This window comes from Natator depressus, chromosome 26 (genome assembly GCF_965152275.1).
Source record: "Natator depressus isolate rNatDep1 chromosome 26, rNatDep2.hap1, whole genome shotgun sequence".
Taxonomy (NCBI): domain Eukaryota; kingdom Metazoa; phylum Chordata; order Testudines; family Cheloniidae; genus Natator; species Natator depressus.
Window position 1 is genome coordinate 3,462,680 of NC_134259.1, and position 20,689 is coordinate 3,483,368.

The 20,689-nt window shown below is 40.5% G+C and overlaps 1 protein-coding gene across 4 annotated transcripts in view; it reads right to left on the reverse strand.

Moving 5' to 3' along the window:
• Positions 1-1,197: 1,197 nt before the first annotated feature.
• Positions 1,198-20,689, reverse strand: part of UNC5D (unc-5 netrin receptor D) — a 289,819-nt gene continuing 270,327 nt past the window's right edge. For all 4 annotated transcript variants that reach the window (XM_074940275.1, XM_074940272.1, XM_074940271.1 and 1 more), the window contains 3 exons: positions 18,571-18,735; positions 15,845-16,023; positions 1,198-7,276 (listed from right to left, as the gene is read on the reverse strand). In XM_074940275.1, the coding sequence (XP_074796376.1) occupies positions 7,072-7,276; positions 15,845-16,023; positions 18,571-18,735 (549 nt within the window). In that variant the 3' untranslated portion in view covers positions 1,198-7,071. The remainder of the gene's footprint in view (positions 7,277-15,844; positions 16,024-18,570; positions 18,736-20,689) is intronic.

Genomic DNA, 20,689 nt, shown 5'->3' on the forward strand with positions numbered 1-20,689 from the left:
GATCAGGTGGTGGGATATATACACCCCCCCCCCCCCCGCAGGCAATGTGGGTTGACATCTTACTGTATCCACAGAGGACATTCCAGATCAGGGTCATCACACCAGAAGGCAGACAAACTAAGTAGCTGCTAACAAAACCAGAGTTCTACACTAGGTGATTGTATAGTCTTGTTTGATTACGGTACACTACATGACAATTCAGGGGTGGCTTTCTAACCCACCCTATCTATCTCTTAGTTAAATTTTTCACAAGTGACTTTAGCTCTAGTTATCCTGTGACAGCAAGGCATGAAGGCTGCTAACCCTCAGATCCCGGCTCCCACAGACTCCCTTGTAAAGCACAAACCAGCTATTCAATACAACTGAACAGCATTTAAAAGCAGCTTTTGCAATAGCTTGAAAAGTACAATACAACCCTATCAACCCCCTAAACACACAAAACACAATCAGAATCTGTAGTATTTACCTCTAATACAAAAAATATACTGTCAAATGTCTAGAATTTATTTTAAAGAACAGTAAATAGGGAGACCACGTTTTTTCTTTCCATTGTGGCTCTTGACTATAACATCAGCTATGCTATGATTAATAATATCAAAGGACTCTTGAAGAGTTTGCTATAATCTTAAAAGTAGTATTTTTTTTCCTCTTGTTGGAAAGTAGATGTCACTCCTGTTCATACCAGTTTGGATAAGGTGAGAGTAGAGCTGGATTGTATATTAAAAAAATAACTCCTGAATAGTTCTGCAAATAGGAGTGCTGAGTCTGGTTTGCCACTACACGTATTAGAGTTGTTATACACCAAGAGGGTTAGGATTACAGTATTTGTTGGGGAATCCCTAAAGTTTTCACAAATTTTAGCATGATAAATGAATATCCATACAAAAATGCGTGCGTGCTCTTTGTCAGGTTGCTACTTCTCTATATTGAAAAGAGTTTTTCTCACTCCCTGAGCAATTGTCACATGACCAAGTCTGCCCAATGACGGACCACGAATACTCCACATGAACAACCTTCATGGGGAAAATTTTTCAGCAAATACTAACAGGAAAAAAAAGTGAAAATTGTCAATGAATGACTAGCTCTACAACTATGCGAAAAGCGGAGAGTAAATTCCTTAGGGGTGTGTATATAGAGAGAAATCATTCAAATTAGTGACCTAATGGACTAGAAAGACGTGTGTTCAGATCTTTCCTGGTGGTTGTGGACTTTGAGATGAATTCCCAACTAATTACCATTCACACCATAATACAGTCCTTTGTTTCTGCGTGGGGAACACAAACCGAAAAGAAAATTGGCAGCAAAAGCTCACAACTATTTTTATTTTCATGTTTCAACTCCATTTTGTATCAAGGCTGTGCTTTTGGCAGTGGGAAAGCATTATCTGGAATTAAACAATTTACTGTATATTTCAAAGTGTTTCCTGTGGCATTGTCTTTCAAAGAGAAAAAGAAAGGAAGGGACTTTATTATATGATGTATAAAGCTTTTAATCCTCAGAGGCGACCTCTGCTTTATTGATCAAAGCTTAGTATCGTCTCTCAGAATCTGCTGAAAGAAAACTGTGTACAGGCCACATAGAAGGATAATACCTGTTGTCAGAGATAAAAATAGTTCCCTGTTTTTAAAGAAAACTGTGTCAATTCCTTTTCATCCCTTGGAAAAAACAATTTGGGGGTGGGGGGTGGAGTACCATCCTAGTTTTATGGGACTTCTTACACTGGTAAATGAAGTTTGCATTTACATCTACAGAGGCCTTCCTTTCCTTGTGGCTTAAAGGATTTTAATGTAAACTAGTAGGACTGCAAAAGCAATGTTGTAAAAATTGTAAATTAACTTTATGATGCTGTAGTCTGGTGAAGCTGTGAAGTGCACCATTTTGGTCGCATAATTGTAAATCATTTTAAAAGCACAACTATTAGTCTTAAATAAGCCACAGCACTGAATGATCTGGGGAAAAAGTGTTTAGTGGGAGGAAAACACACAAAGGCAGATACTGTACTCAAGTGTTGTAAATTGGACTTGACTTTTTCACCAGATCAGAATCTAGCCCACTAGAGAGAACTTTAAAGTTCTATACAGGATTAAGTCTCCATGTTTTGCTCCCCATAGTTCATTCTTCCTCTCAGAGCAGCCTGGTCTATAGATTAGAGGAGATGATTTAATTTGGGTTCTAATCCTGACTCGGATACTGACTTGTGTCCTTGGTCAAGTCATGAATGGCCAGATTTTCAAAAAGGCTTAGCACCAATCTCGGCATCTAAATAAAGTGTCCAAAGTGCTCAACACCAGAAACTCCCATGGGTCTCAACACATGCTATTTGCATATGAATTATATAGATGATGGTTCTATAGGAATACTGAACTACGATGTATCCTATATCGTCTTTCCATAAAAACAACCCTCTGACAAGAGCCAGCCTCCTGTTTTCTGTAGCATAAAGCACTTCACATAAATTATTTATGCTGTGTAAGTAAAGATGCTGTTAATGAGCTGCTGGATACTTCATTTATGTAACCAAATGGGAGCTGAGATTTTTTTTATCATTTTAAAAATCTGCTCCTTAACTTCAGTTTCTCCATCTCTAAAATGGGGGTAATACACACAAGAAGGGAGGAGACTTGAAGAAATAAGCATATGTCAGTAAAGCACTTTGAAGATGAAAAGTGTTTGCTCATAGATTCCAAGGCAAGAAGGGATTATTGTGGTGGTCTCATCTGACCCCCTATATAACCCAGGCTGTTGAACTTCCCAAAAATAATTTCTAGAGCAGATCTTTCAGGAAAAAAAACAATCTTGATTTTAAATATTATTCCACTGGTTAATTACTAAATGTTTAAAAAAACAAAGCTATGCCTCATTTCCAGTCTGAATTTGTCTAGCTTCAACTTCCTGCCACTGGACTGTGTTGTACCTTTCTCTGCCAGATTGAAGAGCCCATTATTCAATATTTGTTCCCCGTGTAGGTACATATAGACTTTAACCAAGTCACCTCTTAACCTAAATAGATAGACTCAAGGAGCTCAATCGCTGTATGGCATGTTTACTAATCCCTCCATCATTCTCATGGCTCTTCTCTGAACCTGCACCAATTTATCAACATCCTTCTTGAATGGTGGGCACCAGAACTGGACACTCTATTCCAAAGTGTGTTTACCTCTGTATTTGGCAGTGGTGCAATAACTTCTCTACTCCTCTTGACATCCCCGTTTATGTATCTAAGGATTACATTCTCTCTTTTGGCCACAATGTCATCTTGGGAGCTCATGTTCACCTGATTATCCACCACCCTCCTCCCCTACTTCAGAAAACTATCTGATAACATTAACACAAATGATCACAAGGAAAGAATCGCAGTAAAGCATCAGAAAGTATGTCTTCACTGCAGGGTGATTTGCACCCACATCTGGGTTTAGCCTAGTACAGGTAAGAGCAGCCATACTGCGAAAGTCACATACAATTTATTGTCCTGTCACTGCTGTTGCAAACAGCTGTGTTTCTTGCTATGACTCCTGGGGACATATCCCTTGGTGCTGCAGTGGGCTGAGCCGCTTGGATTTTTTTCCCCCTAGTGAATTGTGGAGGAACTTGTCTAACCTGTGCATGTGATAGAATTGTTGGAAGGCACTGGAGGACACTCAGCACTCTAGGAAGTTCAGCCTGAGTCCTTAATGAAAAGGGGGTTACAAGCCCGAGCAAAATTGGCACCTAAGCTCTAATCTATACCCCTAGCTAGGCCAGCTAGCTTGTGTTTAAAGAACCACTAAACTCAAGTGTGAAATGGTGTGAACAGGGAGGGAAGATAGGTCAGGCTTTTGCCTGATTGTTCTAACTCAGCAGAGAAGACATACCTGGACTGTTTTCTGGGGCTGTTCTTGGTTGTGTTCCAGTATTGCTGGGTAAACATCAGTCTAGAGGAGATGATTACTGGGACTCTCTTCTCTAAAACTCTGGTCTGGAAATGCTGAGATTTCCAGCACCTTCCTGCTTTTGAGTGATTTGGAAAAATACTGTCAGTGATGGCATGTCCATTCCTCGTAATGGACAAAACGATGGAAGTGGAGAGGGGCACAAAAATAAGTGACTATATTTTGCAAATATCAAAACGTGTTTTTTGGGGGGTGGGGGTGATTTTACGTATGGAGGAAAGGGGTCAGGAGAGAGCATTTCATCAAAGTGTCTCATTCTGTTGTGACTCTGATATGCTGCCAGATAGGGTCACATTGGAGATAAGCTGGCTAGGAATCTGGTTACCACTTTAACCTCAACTCTGAGATCAGCAGTCAATTCCTTTTTCCTCATTCTGTGGCATTTCCATTTCCAGCTTGCTTGATGTTACAAGGGCATTAGAACCACCGTGCATTTAGAAAAGGTTGGCATTCTTAATTGAAATGACTCTCAAAAGACAAACAAGGAAATCTGGCAAAAATGAGTAAATAGGGTCAAAACCCAAAGGAAACCACACTAGACAGTCTTTTAACTGAGGCAAGAGCCTGAGTTTCATGTATCTAAAAGATTGCAAGAAACTGACTTTCAGAGCTGTTCCTCTTCAGGTGCATAATCTAAAGCCCCCTGAAATCAGTGGTGGCAAGATCATTGACCTCAATGGTCGTTGGATCAGGCTGTAGATTTTTGGTTTATACCCCAGCTCCCTTTAGTATGAAGACCTTCTCCAGAAGTGCTTTTGAATAACTCTCAGTGCATGTTCTCTGAGTTTTCTCTCACTCCCAATAAGGGACCAACTTTTGCTAAACAGACTTCACAGGGCATTCAGTAACCTTATCCACATGATGAATGTCAGGTAAGCAGGGTTCGGCTGCTCGGTGTGGCATTTCTTTTAGAAACAGCTGCAGTTCTATACAGCAAACCCTAAATTTTCTGAGAAAAGCCTTACACTCCAGATTCCCTGTAGCAGCTGCCTCTATCCCCTATATGCTTTGTGTGCATGAGACATATTTGTAAATCAACAAGGAAACGCATTCAGAACATTTGGAATGACAAATACATTACTGCATATAGAGAGAGACTTTAGGAATCTTTAGTTTGATTGCTTTTTCAAATTGGCTTAGGTTAGTTACCAAAATGTGTGAATGGCTAGAAGTCGAGAGAAAAGTTAACAGCTGGAAATATACTCTAGTATGTTTTGAAGAAAACTACAGTACATATTTCTTTTCTCTTGGTGTCATGGCTGAAACTTTTAATCCCTGACTCTTTGAATTTTGTGTCTAGTAACTTCAGTTCCTCCTCTTCTGTATTAAAGAGAGCGCCATGTGCTATGACAAGTGATAGGTTTGCTACTTTCTTGAGGAATAGGCTGGAATTTTGTTAGTCTTTAGCACATTTAAGAGCCATTGCTGCTTCCCATTGCCAAAAGAAAGGTATCTTAAAAAAATAAAAACTCACAATATGTTGCTTGAAATGAAATGCAAGAAATATTTCTCAGTGGGGTTGTCTAAGTATTTATTCTGGACTGCTGAGCAGGGGAAGCAAGGAAGGTTTGTACTGGAGATCAGTGAAAATGAACAGTTACTTGCTAAGTCACTGCTTGGAAGGGGGTTGTTAATTGTACAACCACAACTGCAATTTTATTTGAAGAAATGGCTTCAGATAATCATTAGGGTGCATGTTCTGTAAACTACTTTTTGGTTTGTCAGGCTGCTCCCAGCCCTCTCTCTAAAATCTGCTGGATTATAAAAAATTAATTTCTTGCATCTTCTTGCAACTGTTACAATAAAATGGGCTCCAATGACTGATGCTCCTGAACTACACAGATTTGTGCCCACACCACCAATACTGATGATCTGTTTGCCATAATTGGCACTTGAGCTGATTTAAAACAGATGTCATGGGCAGATCTTGTTCTGCACCATGTCCATTAGAACACACATGAGAGAGACAGCCTTTTTGGTTTGTGTAACTTATTGTAGCTTATTTTTAAAAGATAGGGAACTTTCTCTGGTTTTCCACCGTTTTGTTGTTTTGCATCAACATCACTAAACCAGATGAAATGCAGCAGAGCTCAGATTGTGAAACTCTGCCACAGTTCATAAAACCTTTAGGATGAAAGTGGGCCAATTTCTGGGTGTGCCCTTGGATTTATTGTTTCTGATTGCAATTTTGATTATCAATGTTGGGCTTGGTTTCTATTTCCACCTGAAACCAGGCCAAAGTTACACTGCCTTGATTGACTGTCTAGGCTTAGCCCTGAAATTAGGAGCAATGCAAGAACGTACAAATTTGCTAAAACAGGTGTGGCTATTCCCAGTACTGCAGTTGGTTGTTATAAAAGTGCTGCTTTTTACTGCATTAAACTTGGAACAACTTCACAAAAAAGAGTTTGGGGGACTTTTTGCTATTAGAGGGACCAGGAAAATTCTGCCGCAAATGTGTACGTTAATTACATGATCAAATTTTGAAGTGGATTGGCTGCTTGAGATCGGTTACATACATGAAACTGTATAGGTTCCAATTCCTGGGATGGCTGAATACCCTGGGTCTGATTTTTCTGGAGCCCTGCAATATATGGAGTTCACTTACACCAGTATAAAGCGAATGCACAGTGCTACCACATCAGCATGGTAGTATTTTATACCCTCTTAATTGTAAATTGACAAGGTGCAAGGCAATGGAGAATCAAGCCACGTGGTCAAATCTTGAAACCCAGAGATTCTAGTGGCTCTAAATATTCAATAACTTCTTGGTCATAGAGCATCCCCACTGCCTCCTTTTTATTTTTCTCTGGGTTGCATTACTGTTTCATGATATCTACAGCTTCCCCACCCTCTCAGCCCCTGGGAATCATAGAAAAGTAGACTTTATTTTCAATACTCTGACATGAGTTTTAATTCTGGGAGGATTGTGGAGTTGCAGAGATGATTGCATTTGCCTTGTTACTGTGCTGATTTACTCTGGGGTTTCTTCTGCTCCTCCAAATAAAAAACAAGTGGTAGAAATGAAGGTCTAATTCCCTGTATGCAATGTGCATAAAACCCTTCTTTCCTCCCTGCTAATAGAAATTCGCTAATGTCAAAGTCAAATCTGGCCATCGGTTCTTGGATGGAAAAGAGATGACTAAAGTCCGTTTTGCCCGCTGTAGCTGAAGTCGGTCTCCTCAATCGGAGTTTCTGTAATATTTGAGACTTTGGAGTGTGTCCGTCCTATCTCTTCCAGAGCACAGGCAAGAGAGTCAAGGTCACCATCATGCTGATGTCGGGCTTCCCACAGGTCCAGAATGACAGCAGATGGGCTGCTTTGTGTAGCAAAGTAAGAGAGATTCCTAAAAAAAAAAAGGGGGGGGGGCAAGGTAAAACAAAAGGATTAGAAAGGAATTTATGCTGTTACCTCTGTGAATGTGAAACTGACCTTCTGTCTGTCATGTCTTGCTACAGATACATTTTTAGACAATGAAGTGAACTTCATGGACATTAAAGAATCTGGCAGCTGTCCCTCAAAATGCCAATTTTCTTTACAATCTAGCTTTGTTTCTCTAAAACAATTTGAGACCCCCACCCCCAAAAATACAGGAGTTGAATAAGTGGGAGGGAGTAGCACCACAGGGAAATGCATTGCTGTGCCATGGGCTCAGTTTATCAGAGGAAGGATAAATGAAGAGGTGTGCGTATAATAAGAATTTACCTATACTGCCTTGTCGAGTTGATTTGCTGCCTAAATTATGTAGCATTAGTGGCCATGGCAAACTTCATATATGTAATATATTTGTGTGTATACAATTGAGTGTCAAGAAATTGACTTCTTACTGATATCGGTGGTGATGAGTTATGGGTATCATTTGTTGAGCTGGGACTCTTCACTTGTACATTTTGACTTTCTTAAAAGATACATGCTCATGATTTATGGAACTTTGTTCTGCAAACTGGTTTTTAAATGTGTATTGTCCTAAGCCTCTGCCATGATACCTCAGTTTGACACATCCACTTGTATATTTGCTTTTCAGACAATTATCCGCGTATATCTATGGTGCTGACACACACACACACAAAAAGATTAGGTACATGTATATACACACAAGTGCAAGGAGAGGAAAGTGATTAAATCATAGAATAGAAATGAAATGGTACGGTTTGATAGACCTATTTATTTCTATAATGAAATGTCAAAACTGTAACTCAGATGCTTATTCCAAGTACTGCTGGATCATTTCAGTAGACTGCAATTTCATATGCTGCCTTTCCCACTGGATTTTTTCTAATGCGAATCCACTCATCTGATGAAACAGTCACGCATCTTCCCTAAAATTTAAAAGGCTCGCATCCCAATTATTACATACCATTGAACTCCCCTCCGCTATTGCGGACAACAAAGGAGCTTGGCCACCAGGAGGCAATCCTCTTAAGTAATTACCCATAGATCTTTATCACACAATTCCTGCCAAAATGTTATGACTAAACCTTCTGGTATTGGATTTTAAATCAATATTTACTGATGAAAGCCTGCTGAAAAAAAATCTAACCTGATAATGAATCAACACCCACATCAGGTCATCTTTGCTCAGTTCCACCTGTGCATGTGAGAAAAGCCCTTGCTGTATCCTATAGCAGCTGAGGGAAGCATTTCCCTTGCTGAGATTATTTCAATTTAAGTAACTGTACAGTTTGTCCTAATGACCCAACCCCCACTTGCAAACTAGAGTGGAGTTAATTTAAACTAACAAAGCACATCTGCACTTTTTATTTCTCTTACATTCAAAGGTGGAAATGGAACTTCCTATAATCCCCCTTCTCCAAACAAAGCATAGTATAGCTGAGTAATTTATCATTTTAGGCACAGCTAGAAAAACCTTTGCTCAAATGTTTGCCACCAAACACCTGCTGTTCCCTCTAAGCTGTACCCGTGTGCGCAATTTGCACAGAAGAAATTTTTTGCACGCATGGCCTGTCAAAAATTAGAGGGAACATTGCACAGGGGTAGAAAAAGAACAGGCAAACCCCACTTCTTTTCACAGGTTTTTTTGTTTGCAGTATGTACAACGCTTTTTTAAATGGCAGAATGTTATACAGGAATAGTGAACTGTGTGTGTATAGACAGAGATGACTAATTCTACTTCACTATAGGGATTTTTTTATATTAAGTGACTTCTGTACATTGTCAGGTGTAGATTAATATCCATCTCAGAGTTAAAGCCAGATTGTTACTCATCTAGAATAATACCTGGCTTGATGAGTAGTTCCAATGAAGTCACTATGCTACTTGCTGAGTAAGATACTAACTTTTTTTATATATTAAAAAAACAACTTTGTGTGTCTCTCTCTGACACCCCATCTTGGTATGATAGTCTCTCCTGCTCTCTTCCCCACCTTACTGCTACCACAGAGTTTCCATTTAACCCTGGGTTCTGAGAGTCACTGCCTTGGAAAGACGGAAAGTCCGCATTTGTGTGTATGTGAACGAGTGGCTGTACTTTAAAATTGCCAGATCACTGCCTGCAGACAAGTTGTTGTATAAAAGGCAGGTGTACACAATGAATGTTAGCATCAGGGCTTTGATGCACAATGTAGAGTTTCAGAGTAGCAGCTGTGTTAGTCTCTAAGGTGCCACAAGTACTCCTGTTCTTTTTGCGAATACAGACTAACAAATTTGAGCATAAGCTTTCGTGAGCTACAGCTCACTTCATCGGATGCATTCAGTAGGGAAAAAAAAGTTAGCAAAAATACCCTTGCAGTTAAAGTAGTGTACAGTGACCTTGTTCATGCTTGTTGCTATGCTGGTGTGCCATTGGTGTATTGTAGACTGGAATAATAACTATGGCTCAGGTAAATGCTGTGTTCTGTCTGCTGCCAATGCTGGAATCACTCTTTCCAGTAGTAGTAAAAATCATGCAAAAGAAAAAACAAAGTGAAGCCCCATGTATTTGTTTGTTCCAAAAATATATCTCCATGTAAATTGCAGTGTGCTAGTCATTTCAAAGAGACAGACACCATTCTGGGATGTATTGGCAGGAGTGTTATATGCAAGACCTGAGAAGTAATTCTTCTGCTCTACTCAAGCCTCAACTGGGGTAGTGTGTCCAGTTCTGGGAGGATGTGGAGAAAATCCAGAGAAGACTGAAAAAATGATTAAGGTCTAGAAAACATGACCTGTGAGGGAAGATTGAAAAAATTTGGGTTTGTTTAGTCTGGAAAAGAGAAGACTGGGGGGACGGGACATTGTAACAACCTTTTACATACTTGAAAACTGTTACAAAGAGGAGGGAGAAAAATTGGTGCTCTTAACCCCTGAGGATAGGACAAGAAGCAATGGGCTTAAATTGCAGCAAGGGAGATTTAGCACTGGAATAAATTGCCCAGGGAGGTTGTGGAATCTCCATCATTGGATATTTTTAAGAGCAGGTTAAACAAGCACTGGTCAGGAGTGGTCTAGATAATACTTCCCTCTGCCATGAGGCAGGGGACTGGACTCGATGACCAGTCCTTCCTTGCTGAAGGAATTGGCGGCTGTGATTGCAGAGCCCTTGGCCATTATCTTTGAAAACTTGTGGCGAACGGGGGAAGTCCCGGATGACTGGAAAAAGGCTAATGTAGTGCCAATCTTTAAAAAAGGGAAGGAGGAGGATCCTGGGAACTACAGGCCGGTCAGCCTCACCTCAGTCCCTGGAAAAATCATGGAGCAGGTCCTCAAAGAATCAATCCTGAAGCACTTACATGAGAGGAAAGTGATCAGGAACAGTCAGCATGGATTCACCAAGGGAAGGTCATGCCTGACTAATCTAATCGCCTTTTATGATGAGATTACTGGTTCTGTGGATGAAGGGAAAGCAGTGGATGTATTGTTTCTTGACTTTAGCAAAGCTTTTGACACGGTCTCCCACAGTATTCTTGTCAGCAAGTTAAAGAAGTATGGGCTGGATGAATGCACTATAAGGTGGGTAGAAAGCTGGCTAGATTGTCGGGCTCAACGGGTAGTGATAAATGGCTCCATGTCTAGTTGGCAGCCGGTGTCAAGTGGAGTGCCCCAGGGGTCGGTCCTGGGGCCGGTTTTGTTCAATATCTTCATAAATGATCTGGAGGATGGTGTGGATTGCACTCTCAGCAAATTTGCAGATGATACTAAACTGGGAGGAGTGGTAGATACGCTGGAGGGGAGGGATAGGATACAGAAGGACCTAGACAAATTGGAGGATTGGGCCAAAAGAAATCTGATGAGGTTCAATAAGGATAAGTGCAGGGTCCTGCACTTAGGATGGAAGAATCCAATGCACCGCTACAGACTAGGGACCGAATGGCTAGGCAGCAGTTCTGCGGAAAAGGACCTAGGGGTGACAGTGGACGAGAAGCTGGATATGAGTCAACAGTGTGCCCTTGTTGCCAAGAAGGCCAATGGCATTTTGGGATGTATAAGTAGGGGCATAGCCAGCAGATCGAGGGATGTGATCGTTCCCCTCTATTCGACACTGGTGAGGCCTCATCTGGAGTACTGTGTCCAGTTTTGGGCCCCACACTACAAGAAGGATGTGGATAAATTGGAGAGAGTCCAGCGAAGGGCAACAAAAATGATTAGGGGTCTAGAGCACATGACTTATGAGGAGAGGCTGAGGGAGCTGGGATTGTTTAGTCTGCAGAAGAGAAGAATGAGGGGGGATTTGATAGCTGCTTTCAACTACCTGAAAGGGGGTTCCAAAGAGGATGGCTCTAGACTGTTCTCAATGGTAGCAGATGACAGAACGAGGAGTAATGGTCTCAAGTTGCAATGGGGGAGGTTTAGATTGGATATTAGGAAAAACTTTTTCACTAAGAGGGTGGTGAAACACTGGAATGCGTTACCTAGGGAGGTGGTAGAATCTCCTTCCTTAGAGGTTTTTAAGGTCAGGCTTGACAAAGCCCTGGCTGGGATGATTTAACTGGGAATTGGTCCTGCTTCGAGCAGGGGGTTGGACTAGATGACCTTCTGGGGTCCCTTCCAACCCTGATATTCTATGATTCTATGACCTCTCAAGGTCCCTTCCTATGATTTATTGTGCATGGACTAGTTAAAAAAAACAAACCAGAGGCAAACTGGAGTTGGAAAGACATGCCATTTCTCAGTAAGGTAGGGTCAGCTATTCCAATTTGAGATCCTAACCTGTGCTCAAACTGGGAGCTCGGTTGCTTCAAGTGATTGGCTGACATTAATAGAAAACTAGTTTAAAAACAGCAAAAATTTGAATGGGAGCTTGTTTTATGGAGAAGCACTGTTGATTAAAACAGTGTGTTTCATTAGCAACCCCTGTGCTTTCAAATTCCCAATAATAGACACTGACATCATACACTTCACAGAAGGACAACGACTGCTCCTAAGGGAAGATCATCTACCATGCTCTGCCAGTGCATCCTTATTTCCTCTAGCCTATTCTTCGGATGCTAATTTTAAATGAGTTTCCATCCCACCCCATGGATTATTATTCTAGTCTCAAAGTCAAATGAATATATGTAGATTTGTTTTTTATAGCACAGACTACCTGAGAGAAACTATCAAATAGTCTCTAATGAACAGGAAACAAATACTTTTTGAGGAGGCACTAAGTTGTAATGTTTTCAATTCCCCCTTGGTACCATGAAAAACATTAATGTCTTCCATATTGCACTGGTTTCATTTAATGAAAGCCACTTATGTGCCCAAAAGCAAGTAATTGGAGAGACAAAAACTGCACTTGATTCAGTCAAGTTTTCATCTGAAAACCAGACTGAATCGACTCTGTGGTATCTAAAAAACTGCAGAGCAGCCTCTGGTCTCTCACACAGCTTGTTTCTGAATTTTCTCCAGAAGTGACGCCTGGTTTAGTTTAACATGAATCCTGCTTGTACAATATGTGACTTTGGTGAATACAGCTCTGCAGTCCCTAAGAACCCAATGAATCATACTTTTCTCCTTCACTAAGTGCATGATGGTTCAGTCTTACCTGGTTTCATGACTTTAGAAACCCGTGAAGAATAATCCGGTAAGGAGCTCAGTCTGACCTGACTTTGTTGGTGTTTTACTTAGGGCTAGATCCTACAAAGGATAATGTGAGAAAGCAGTGCACTGAGCCACTTGTAGGTTTGCTGCTGAGTGTGGTGCTTTAGTTAATTATGAAGTACGAGAATGGAAGTTTCAGGCCTGAACGAAGGTTTTATTTCAGAGATACAGATCATAAAGTATGTTGTGCAAAGATACTTTCATTCTTTGTCTACTTACAATGTGTCTGTACAGCCCCTAGCACAATAAGATCTTGCTTGGAGCCTCTGGATGCTATCCTAATACAAACAATGAACAATACAAGTTGCCTTAGAAACTGGGATCAGGGGAAGAAGTCATGTGAGCCACCAATAGTCAGAAATACCTGTTAATCACTGCAACAAGATACCAGGGAGGTCAAGAGTTTAGCGGACTTTACATTTAAAAAAAAAAAGTAGAAGGGCAATAAATCCTCATGCCATAAGAGAAACACTAACTGATGGAGGTTAGGAAGGAATTTTCCTCATGGGCAGGTTGTTCTATATTTGTCCATGAGGTTTATTGCACTGAAGCAGTTGGCAGTAGTAACTGTTGGGGAAAGCTACTAGAGTAAGTGAGTCACTGCTTTGGCCTAGGCTGGCAAGTCCTGTGCTGAGTGAGCAGCGTCTCCTAGTTCACACCACTTGCACTCACTGGATTATGCCTGCTTCTGGGCACTGAATGGAACACACAGCAGTGCCAACGTAGACATTTTCTCACCCTGTTGAAGGCTGGTTTGCGTTTCTCTGCACAAGTGTTCAGTGGCTACTCTGAATGGAAGGGTGAATTTGTTTTGCCAGGAAGACTACTTTATCACAATGATCTCAATCTGTGCAGCAGTGCTCCACTCATTAAATAGGTTAATTCTGCTGACTTCTCATTTTCTACTATGGCTAGACACCCAAGGTAACTAACTTAAAGCTCTCTGGGGCAGGGATCATCCTTTTGTTCCATGTTTGTATAGCACAAGGGAGTCATGGTCCATATCTGGGGCTCCTATGGTAATACAAACAACATTAATAAGCTGGTTATTACAGTGTTCTTGATAAGTGGAAGAAAATATTGTCTAAAAGCCACAGCATTAACTGGTGTGTGTGTGTGTGTGTCTGTGTGTGTCTGTCTATCTACTCTCTCCTAGAAAGGTTAATGTCTTATAAAAACCCCAATGTATTAATTTCTTTGATTTCTCAATCTTTATTTACTCAACTGATCCTGACAAAATGCCTCTCTTCATTGTGACTCTACTAAAAAGTGACTCAAGCACCCACTGTGAATGAACCAGCATGTTCTCCAAGCCACTGTTTGTTTAATGGATAACTTGCATTTAATATTTATGGGTTTTTTTTAGCTAGTCAGCCAGCTATAAATGGGCTAAGCACCCTGCACAAAAGAGGATGAACATGACACTCAGCTACAGTGGTCACTAATGCATTGACCCAAGTGTATTTCTGAAGCAAATGCAGGCATATAATACCATGTGCACACTCTAAATCATCCCTTCCTTAGTAAAAGCTCATAAGCAACAAGCTCCTCCTTTTGTGAGTACCAACTCTATAACAAAGAAATATGAGGAACAACCCACTGTTGGAGCAAGGGAGATGTCTAAAAGGTTTTATAAATAAAAAACCAAGCTGAGAAGTATTTTCCAAGTAGGAGCAGTTTAAATGAAAACCAGCTCTACGCTGTAAGTATTGAAAATGGGAATGTGAGCTTCACCTAGATTGGGGGGCAAGGTGGGAATTAGCACAAGGACTACCCTGAATGTCAGCTATACAGAGTGCTGCAAAGTTAGGTGAACTATTGGGTGGTTTAGATCTAAGATTTAGGCTTTATAAAAACAAATTCTGCAAAGACTTTCCACTAAAAAGTCAAGAGTTACCATACACTGTCAAGCATTTGTAGGCTAAAACACTCTTCATCAGATAAAGTCTAGTCCTTGTGGCACCTTAGAGACTAACAAAATTATTTGGGCATAGGCTTTATTTCCTGTTCCTAACTACAGGGAAGGTGTATCTTAGAGCAAACCGCATTTGTCTGAGCCCCCTCCCCCCCCGCAATGTAGTACCTGATTCCTCACATGGATATAGTGAAGCCAAGAAAATAATCTCTCAAGTCCTCATTTGTAAAATGGGAGGCTAATAAGTGACTTACTAAGAGCATAGGTGGCAGAACTAGTAACTGAGCCCAGATTGCTGGAGTCCCACTCCAGGGTCTTAACCATCCTGCTTCTCACTAGCTTTCTTAAATTTTGCTTTTATTAGACCAATGTAAACAAGTTATTTGGTCATATTTAAATATTCTCCTGTACTATTTTCATGAGAAGCAGAAAGTAAGACTGTGACTTTTCCACTTGGACTAAACAAGCAAGCAGCATAAATTTTGATATTTCCCCGCCCTAGTTCTCTCACGTTTAATAATGCTGTACTAGTGGTAGCACAGATGGGGAATTTTTTTAAACATACGTTTGTCAGGTTAAAAAAGCATCAGTTAATGTAATTTTTTCTTCGCATTCCAATTCAAAATAGTCTGTGGAGAGAAGAGGCCAAACAATTTTTTCAGTGTGTGTCAAACCCTAGGGGACATATCATAGCCTATCTTTGTATCATACAGCAATGTAGAAATCTCTCTGCCTTCTGCAATTGCCTATTCTGCTAAGACACCATGTGTATGTGTTGGAGAAGATGTTCCAGAACATAGATAACTTGGAAGGTCAGACTTCCTTTAACATCATGCAGGATTGGCCCAAAACAGCAACCGTTTTCTCCTCCAGTTAAACTATAGTAATTATTTGAATATCTTTTATACAAGCAAACAGGGAAAAAAAAATCACAGCAGCAGATTATTCCTATTGTGTATATAAATGTTCGCCTTTCATTACCTGTTGATGCTGTTTTTCTGTGCTAACATCTGCCAGTCTTTGCCTTTAGCATTAGGTGTGTCAAATGTCGCACATATTCTCTGTCTAATGGAGTATGGGATTTTGAAGGCTTTTGGACCAGTTTGTGCAGGGAAGTTGCTGTCCTCACGTGCAAACAAAGTGATGGTTTCTCTCTCATTCTACACAAAAGATAAAAACAAAACTGTTAATAGGTCAGTTGGTATCTAAGGTCCTTTTATAGTACACGTATGCTGTCTAGCACCCCTTTGAGGTACATCATTGCTATTATCCCATTTTATAGATTGTAGTCCACCTCTGACGACATCCAATTTGTTTTGATTGCAGGTTGCATTATCACTAGTGATGATATTTGGTTTGGAGGCAGAGAGAGCCCAGCTTGATCTGGAGATCAAGTTGATGCTGTCAGCACTACAAAGTGGCACCAGACCCTGACAGAACAACAGATGCATATGTAAGTCCACTGCTACAATGACCAACCCTGCCCCTCACATGTGGTATACCTCATCCAGTGCAATGATTGCCCCAATACCAATTATGTGGGTGAAATCAGACAATCACCCATGAGTGAACGCTTTTCATAAAGTGATCACTCTATATCTGACCTACCAGTCCTCATAGGAAACCTGCGAACTTAAATTCATTTCTGTGCTAGACACCAAAAATGATGGATTGAGCAGACACACTCTGGCTTAGTACAACAATCTGTAACCCACTAATCTCCTCTTTGTCCTATGACAGCAGAGGTGTTAACAGGCCACTCTACCTTGAATGGTCTCTTGCTAACTAAACAATCTGTTCCAACTTACATTTTCTTGTGATGCTGGGAGTTTCTTTCCCAGAACTAAAGAAGAGCTCTGTGTGGCTCAGAAGTCAGTTCAATAAAAGATATTACCTCGTCTCTCTAATATCCTGGGCCTGACACAGCTACAACTATACTGCATATTATAAAGTCTGTTATTTCCAGATCATATTGCCTCTGTTTTACAAATGCAAATACAACTATACTAGTTTTTCTGACTTAATTCACATTTCAACAGGGTGTCCTCTTCCCTCTGCCATCTTCATATCTTTTCAGTTGGAGACTTTAAACTGTACAGGTCAGGGACTGTCTGGTTTTGTAGACATCCAAATTGAGGCCCTACTGGATGCATAAATACTATATGAAGATACTAGTATCATCACTATAATTTAATATTTATGAAGCATCCATGCAAAGTAATAGGAATGTTGTAGATACATTACTGTTCTTCTGCATGTTTAATTTAAACAATCAGAAAAGGTGGATTTTCATACCCTGCACTTCTGAGATAAGCCACTGCTGTGGGAATTGTAAAGCAATGAGAAGTTCAGTCCCCCCAGTCAAATTAGCCTCATCCTTCCATCACCTTTGGAGATAGAGAACATTCTAAATATGGCAAGTTTTCTTAGTCTAACATGTACCTGGGGTTTATGGACAGCTAGTCCTCCTCAAAAAAAAAAAACCACCACTGCAACATTTAACTGAGGAAAAATAGATGACAGAAATCTGCAAGAAGTTATGGCAAATAAGTGGTGGTAAATAATTGATCTGAAATTAGGGCAATCACAATACTGTTGGACTGAGTCATGCAGGGGGAAACAGAGACGCAAGAAAAATCCCCAATAGCATACAAGGGAGATATGAAAAAATTACTCCTATTTATTATCTGTGTGCTCCATTATGCTAGATGCTGTACAGACACAGTCCAGTGGCCTGAAGAGCTTACAATGTAAATTGACATGACAGAAAATGCCTCCATTAGCCCTATTTTATAGGTGGGAAACTGAGGGTACAAAGAGATTAAGTGACTTTCCCATGCAAGGAGTCTGTGCTGTAGCAGAGCTAGGAACTGAACTCAGAGTCCCACTCCAATGCATTCATCACAATGTGTAAATTGTTGCTCTGTACTTGTAAGAAACCGCTGTTCTCATATCCTTGAAAGTTTCAACATTCTCTGTCTAATATTGATAACCTCTTCCACAATTCATATTCTTTCTCTGAAATCCAGCACTAAGACTATGTATTATACATATCACAAGGCTTCATAGGAGAAGCCTGATTATTCAGGACAGGTCCTTTTCAATGCTGATCACAAACAAACTCTTGTTGAACATTAATGCAAATCGAGACACAGCATCTATCAGGTGTTTTTAAAAAATACCTGTTAGCCCTGAACATGATGATCTGTAAGACTTTGAATGCCCAAAATAAAAATCCAGCACTGAATCCACATGATAAAGCCACAATCCTGCAACAGCTAACCTCATCTAGAGGGGGAGGAAAAGATAGCCTTGTGGCTAAAACACTTAAATCTGTCCATGCCTCATTGCATTCATCTGCACAACACAATGTGCCTTACCTCTTCCCCTTTGAATACCTACTTACTTCAGGCCAATCTATCATTGGCACAGTAAACTATCGTTGTGTGGTGGTATTACTTATTGTTGACCACCTCAGTTCAATGACTGGTGTGGGTGTGTAAATAAACCAAGTTACTTTTATAATATACCCAAACTCTGCATCAAAGACCTCTCCTTCACTGAGCTGAAAAGCAGCAGCTCTCCAGAGGGGAAATGCTGGCTACAGATATAAAGGCAACACTATTTTACATGGGGTAAACTGAGGCAGGGTTGTCTCTAATGTTACACAGCAACTTAGTGACAGAACTAGATGGAAAAAAAGTTACCTCTAGAATAGATGTCTGGATCTGTAGGATCTGCTCATGGCCCTTGACTTGCCGAACACAGATCTTGCAGGACAGGTGTGTGGTTGCGGGAGTGTAACGCTCCAGTGAAAAGGCACAGTGCAGTGGCTGCTGGTTACTGCACCACACACGAGAGAAAGGAACTTCCTGTGAAAGAAATACATCCCAAAGGGGAGAGAAGCTGTGACAACTGCAAAGCAGGAGACAAATAATAATTATATACACGATTTTGCTGGAATTGCTTTTGTAATAATGTCCCTGTGAATGTCGAGTAGCACAAAACTAATTAATGTCAATTCCAATTGAAAACTGCAATGTTAAAATTACTGCAAGCTTAAATTTCACTCAGCGACATGGATGACGAGAGAGAATTAAACTTTATTTTTTTTTAAACTCCTCTGAGTGAAATACATTTATTACCCCCATCAGACTCCAGAATTCCAAATTCTTGCCACACCCTGGAGCTCTCTAGTTTTCACAATAAGCATTATAGAATCCTTGAAACTGGAGATGGAAAAGACCCTTCCCTTAGGTCAACTAGTCTTCCATGAGCCAGTGCAGGATCAATCCGCACAGCACATTTTCCAGTGCCACCTTTAGTCCAATTTTAAATCTGAGTGATGGGGCTTCAGCCACTTCTCTTGAGAGACTTATATACAGCACATTACACCTCACAGTTAGGCTAAAGTAGAAAGGAAAACAGGTTGAATGCAGGAGACATTTCCCTATCTTGTTTTTTTCTTTTTGGACCATCTCACACTGCTCCTTTTTCAGAATTAATACCATCTATGAACAACACAGCCATTACTGTAATGGGTCAGTATAAAACTTCAGGTATTCCTGGCTACCCTGATTTCCTAGGACAATGAGGGTCTGGATATGCGCAGGAGAGCACATGCCCAATAGGAGCAATTAGAACTTTAGTGTTGTGAAAGGGATCCAAAGAAAACTATTACCCCACTCAGGGAAAGTTATTACAGGAGTCTTATATCCTTGCCTTGCAATCATCTAAACAGGGAAAAAGAAAAGGAGTACTTGTGGCACCTTAGAGACTAACCAATTTATTTGAGCATAAGCTTTCGTGAGCTACAGCTCAGCTCACGAAAGCTTATGATCAAATAAATTGGTTAGTCTCTAAGGTGCCACAAGTACTCCTTTTCTTTTGCGAATACAGACTAACACTGCTGTTGCTCTAAACAGGGAAAGTAATTCAAACAGTCCATTAATTTAAAAATATTTTAAAGTCACAACAAATTTACGAACTAGAAAGTGTGTGTGTGTGTGTGTGTGTGTGTGGGGAATAAGCATTAAATGGCTCAGATGAGGCATTATCTTAACATAAAGGAAGAGAATTGGGTTTCAAAGGCAGATTTAAATGTATTATTTTGCACCAGTGTTGGTTACCCTGCCTGTGTTCTCTTTAAATTTTAGCTCTGTAAATACTGAAAGAAAGACTTGATTTAAGAAGTGGGCGGAGCTGGCCACTGAAAGAAAACAGAAATCAGATTTAATTTGGTCATACTTAATATTATGGTTCCATTTGTAAAGCATTAATAAATTAATTGATGCTAAAGCATATTATAGACATGAGTGTGTTTTAAATGGCTATACTCATAGATATGATGGTCAGAAGGGACCATTATGATCATCTAGTCTGACCTCCTGCACAATGCAGGCCAGAGAATCTCACCCACCACTCCTGCAATTAACCTCTCACCTATGTCTGAGCTATTGAAGTTCTCAAATCATGGTTTAAAGACTTCAAGGTTCAGAGAATCCTCCAGCAAGCGACCTGTGCCCCATGCTACAGAGGAAGGTGGAAAACCCCCAGGGCCTCTTCCAATCTGCCCTGGAGGAAAATTCCTTCCTGACCCCAAATATGGTGATCAGCTGACCCCTGAGCATGTGGGCAAGATTCACCAGCCAGATACCCAGGAAAGAATTCTCTGTAGTAACTCAGATCCCATCCCATCACAGGCCATTGGGCCTATTTACCATGAATACCTAAAGATCAATTAATTGCCAAAATCATGCTATACCATCGTACCATCTCCTCTATAAACTTATCGAGTTTAATCTTGAAGCCAGATAGGTCTTTTGC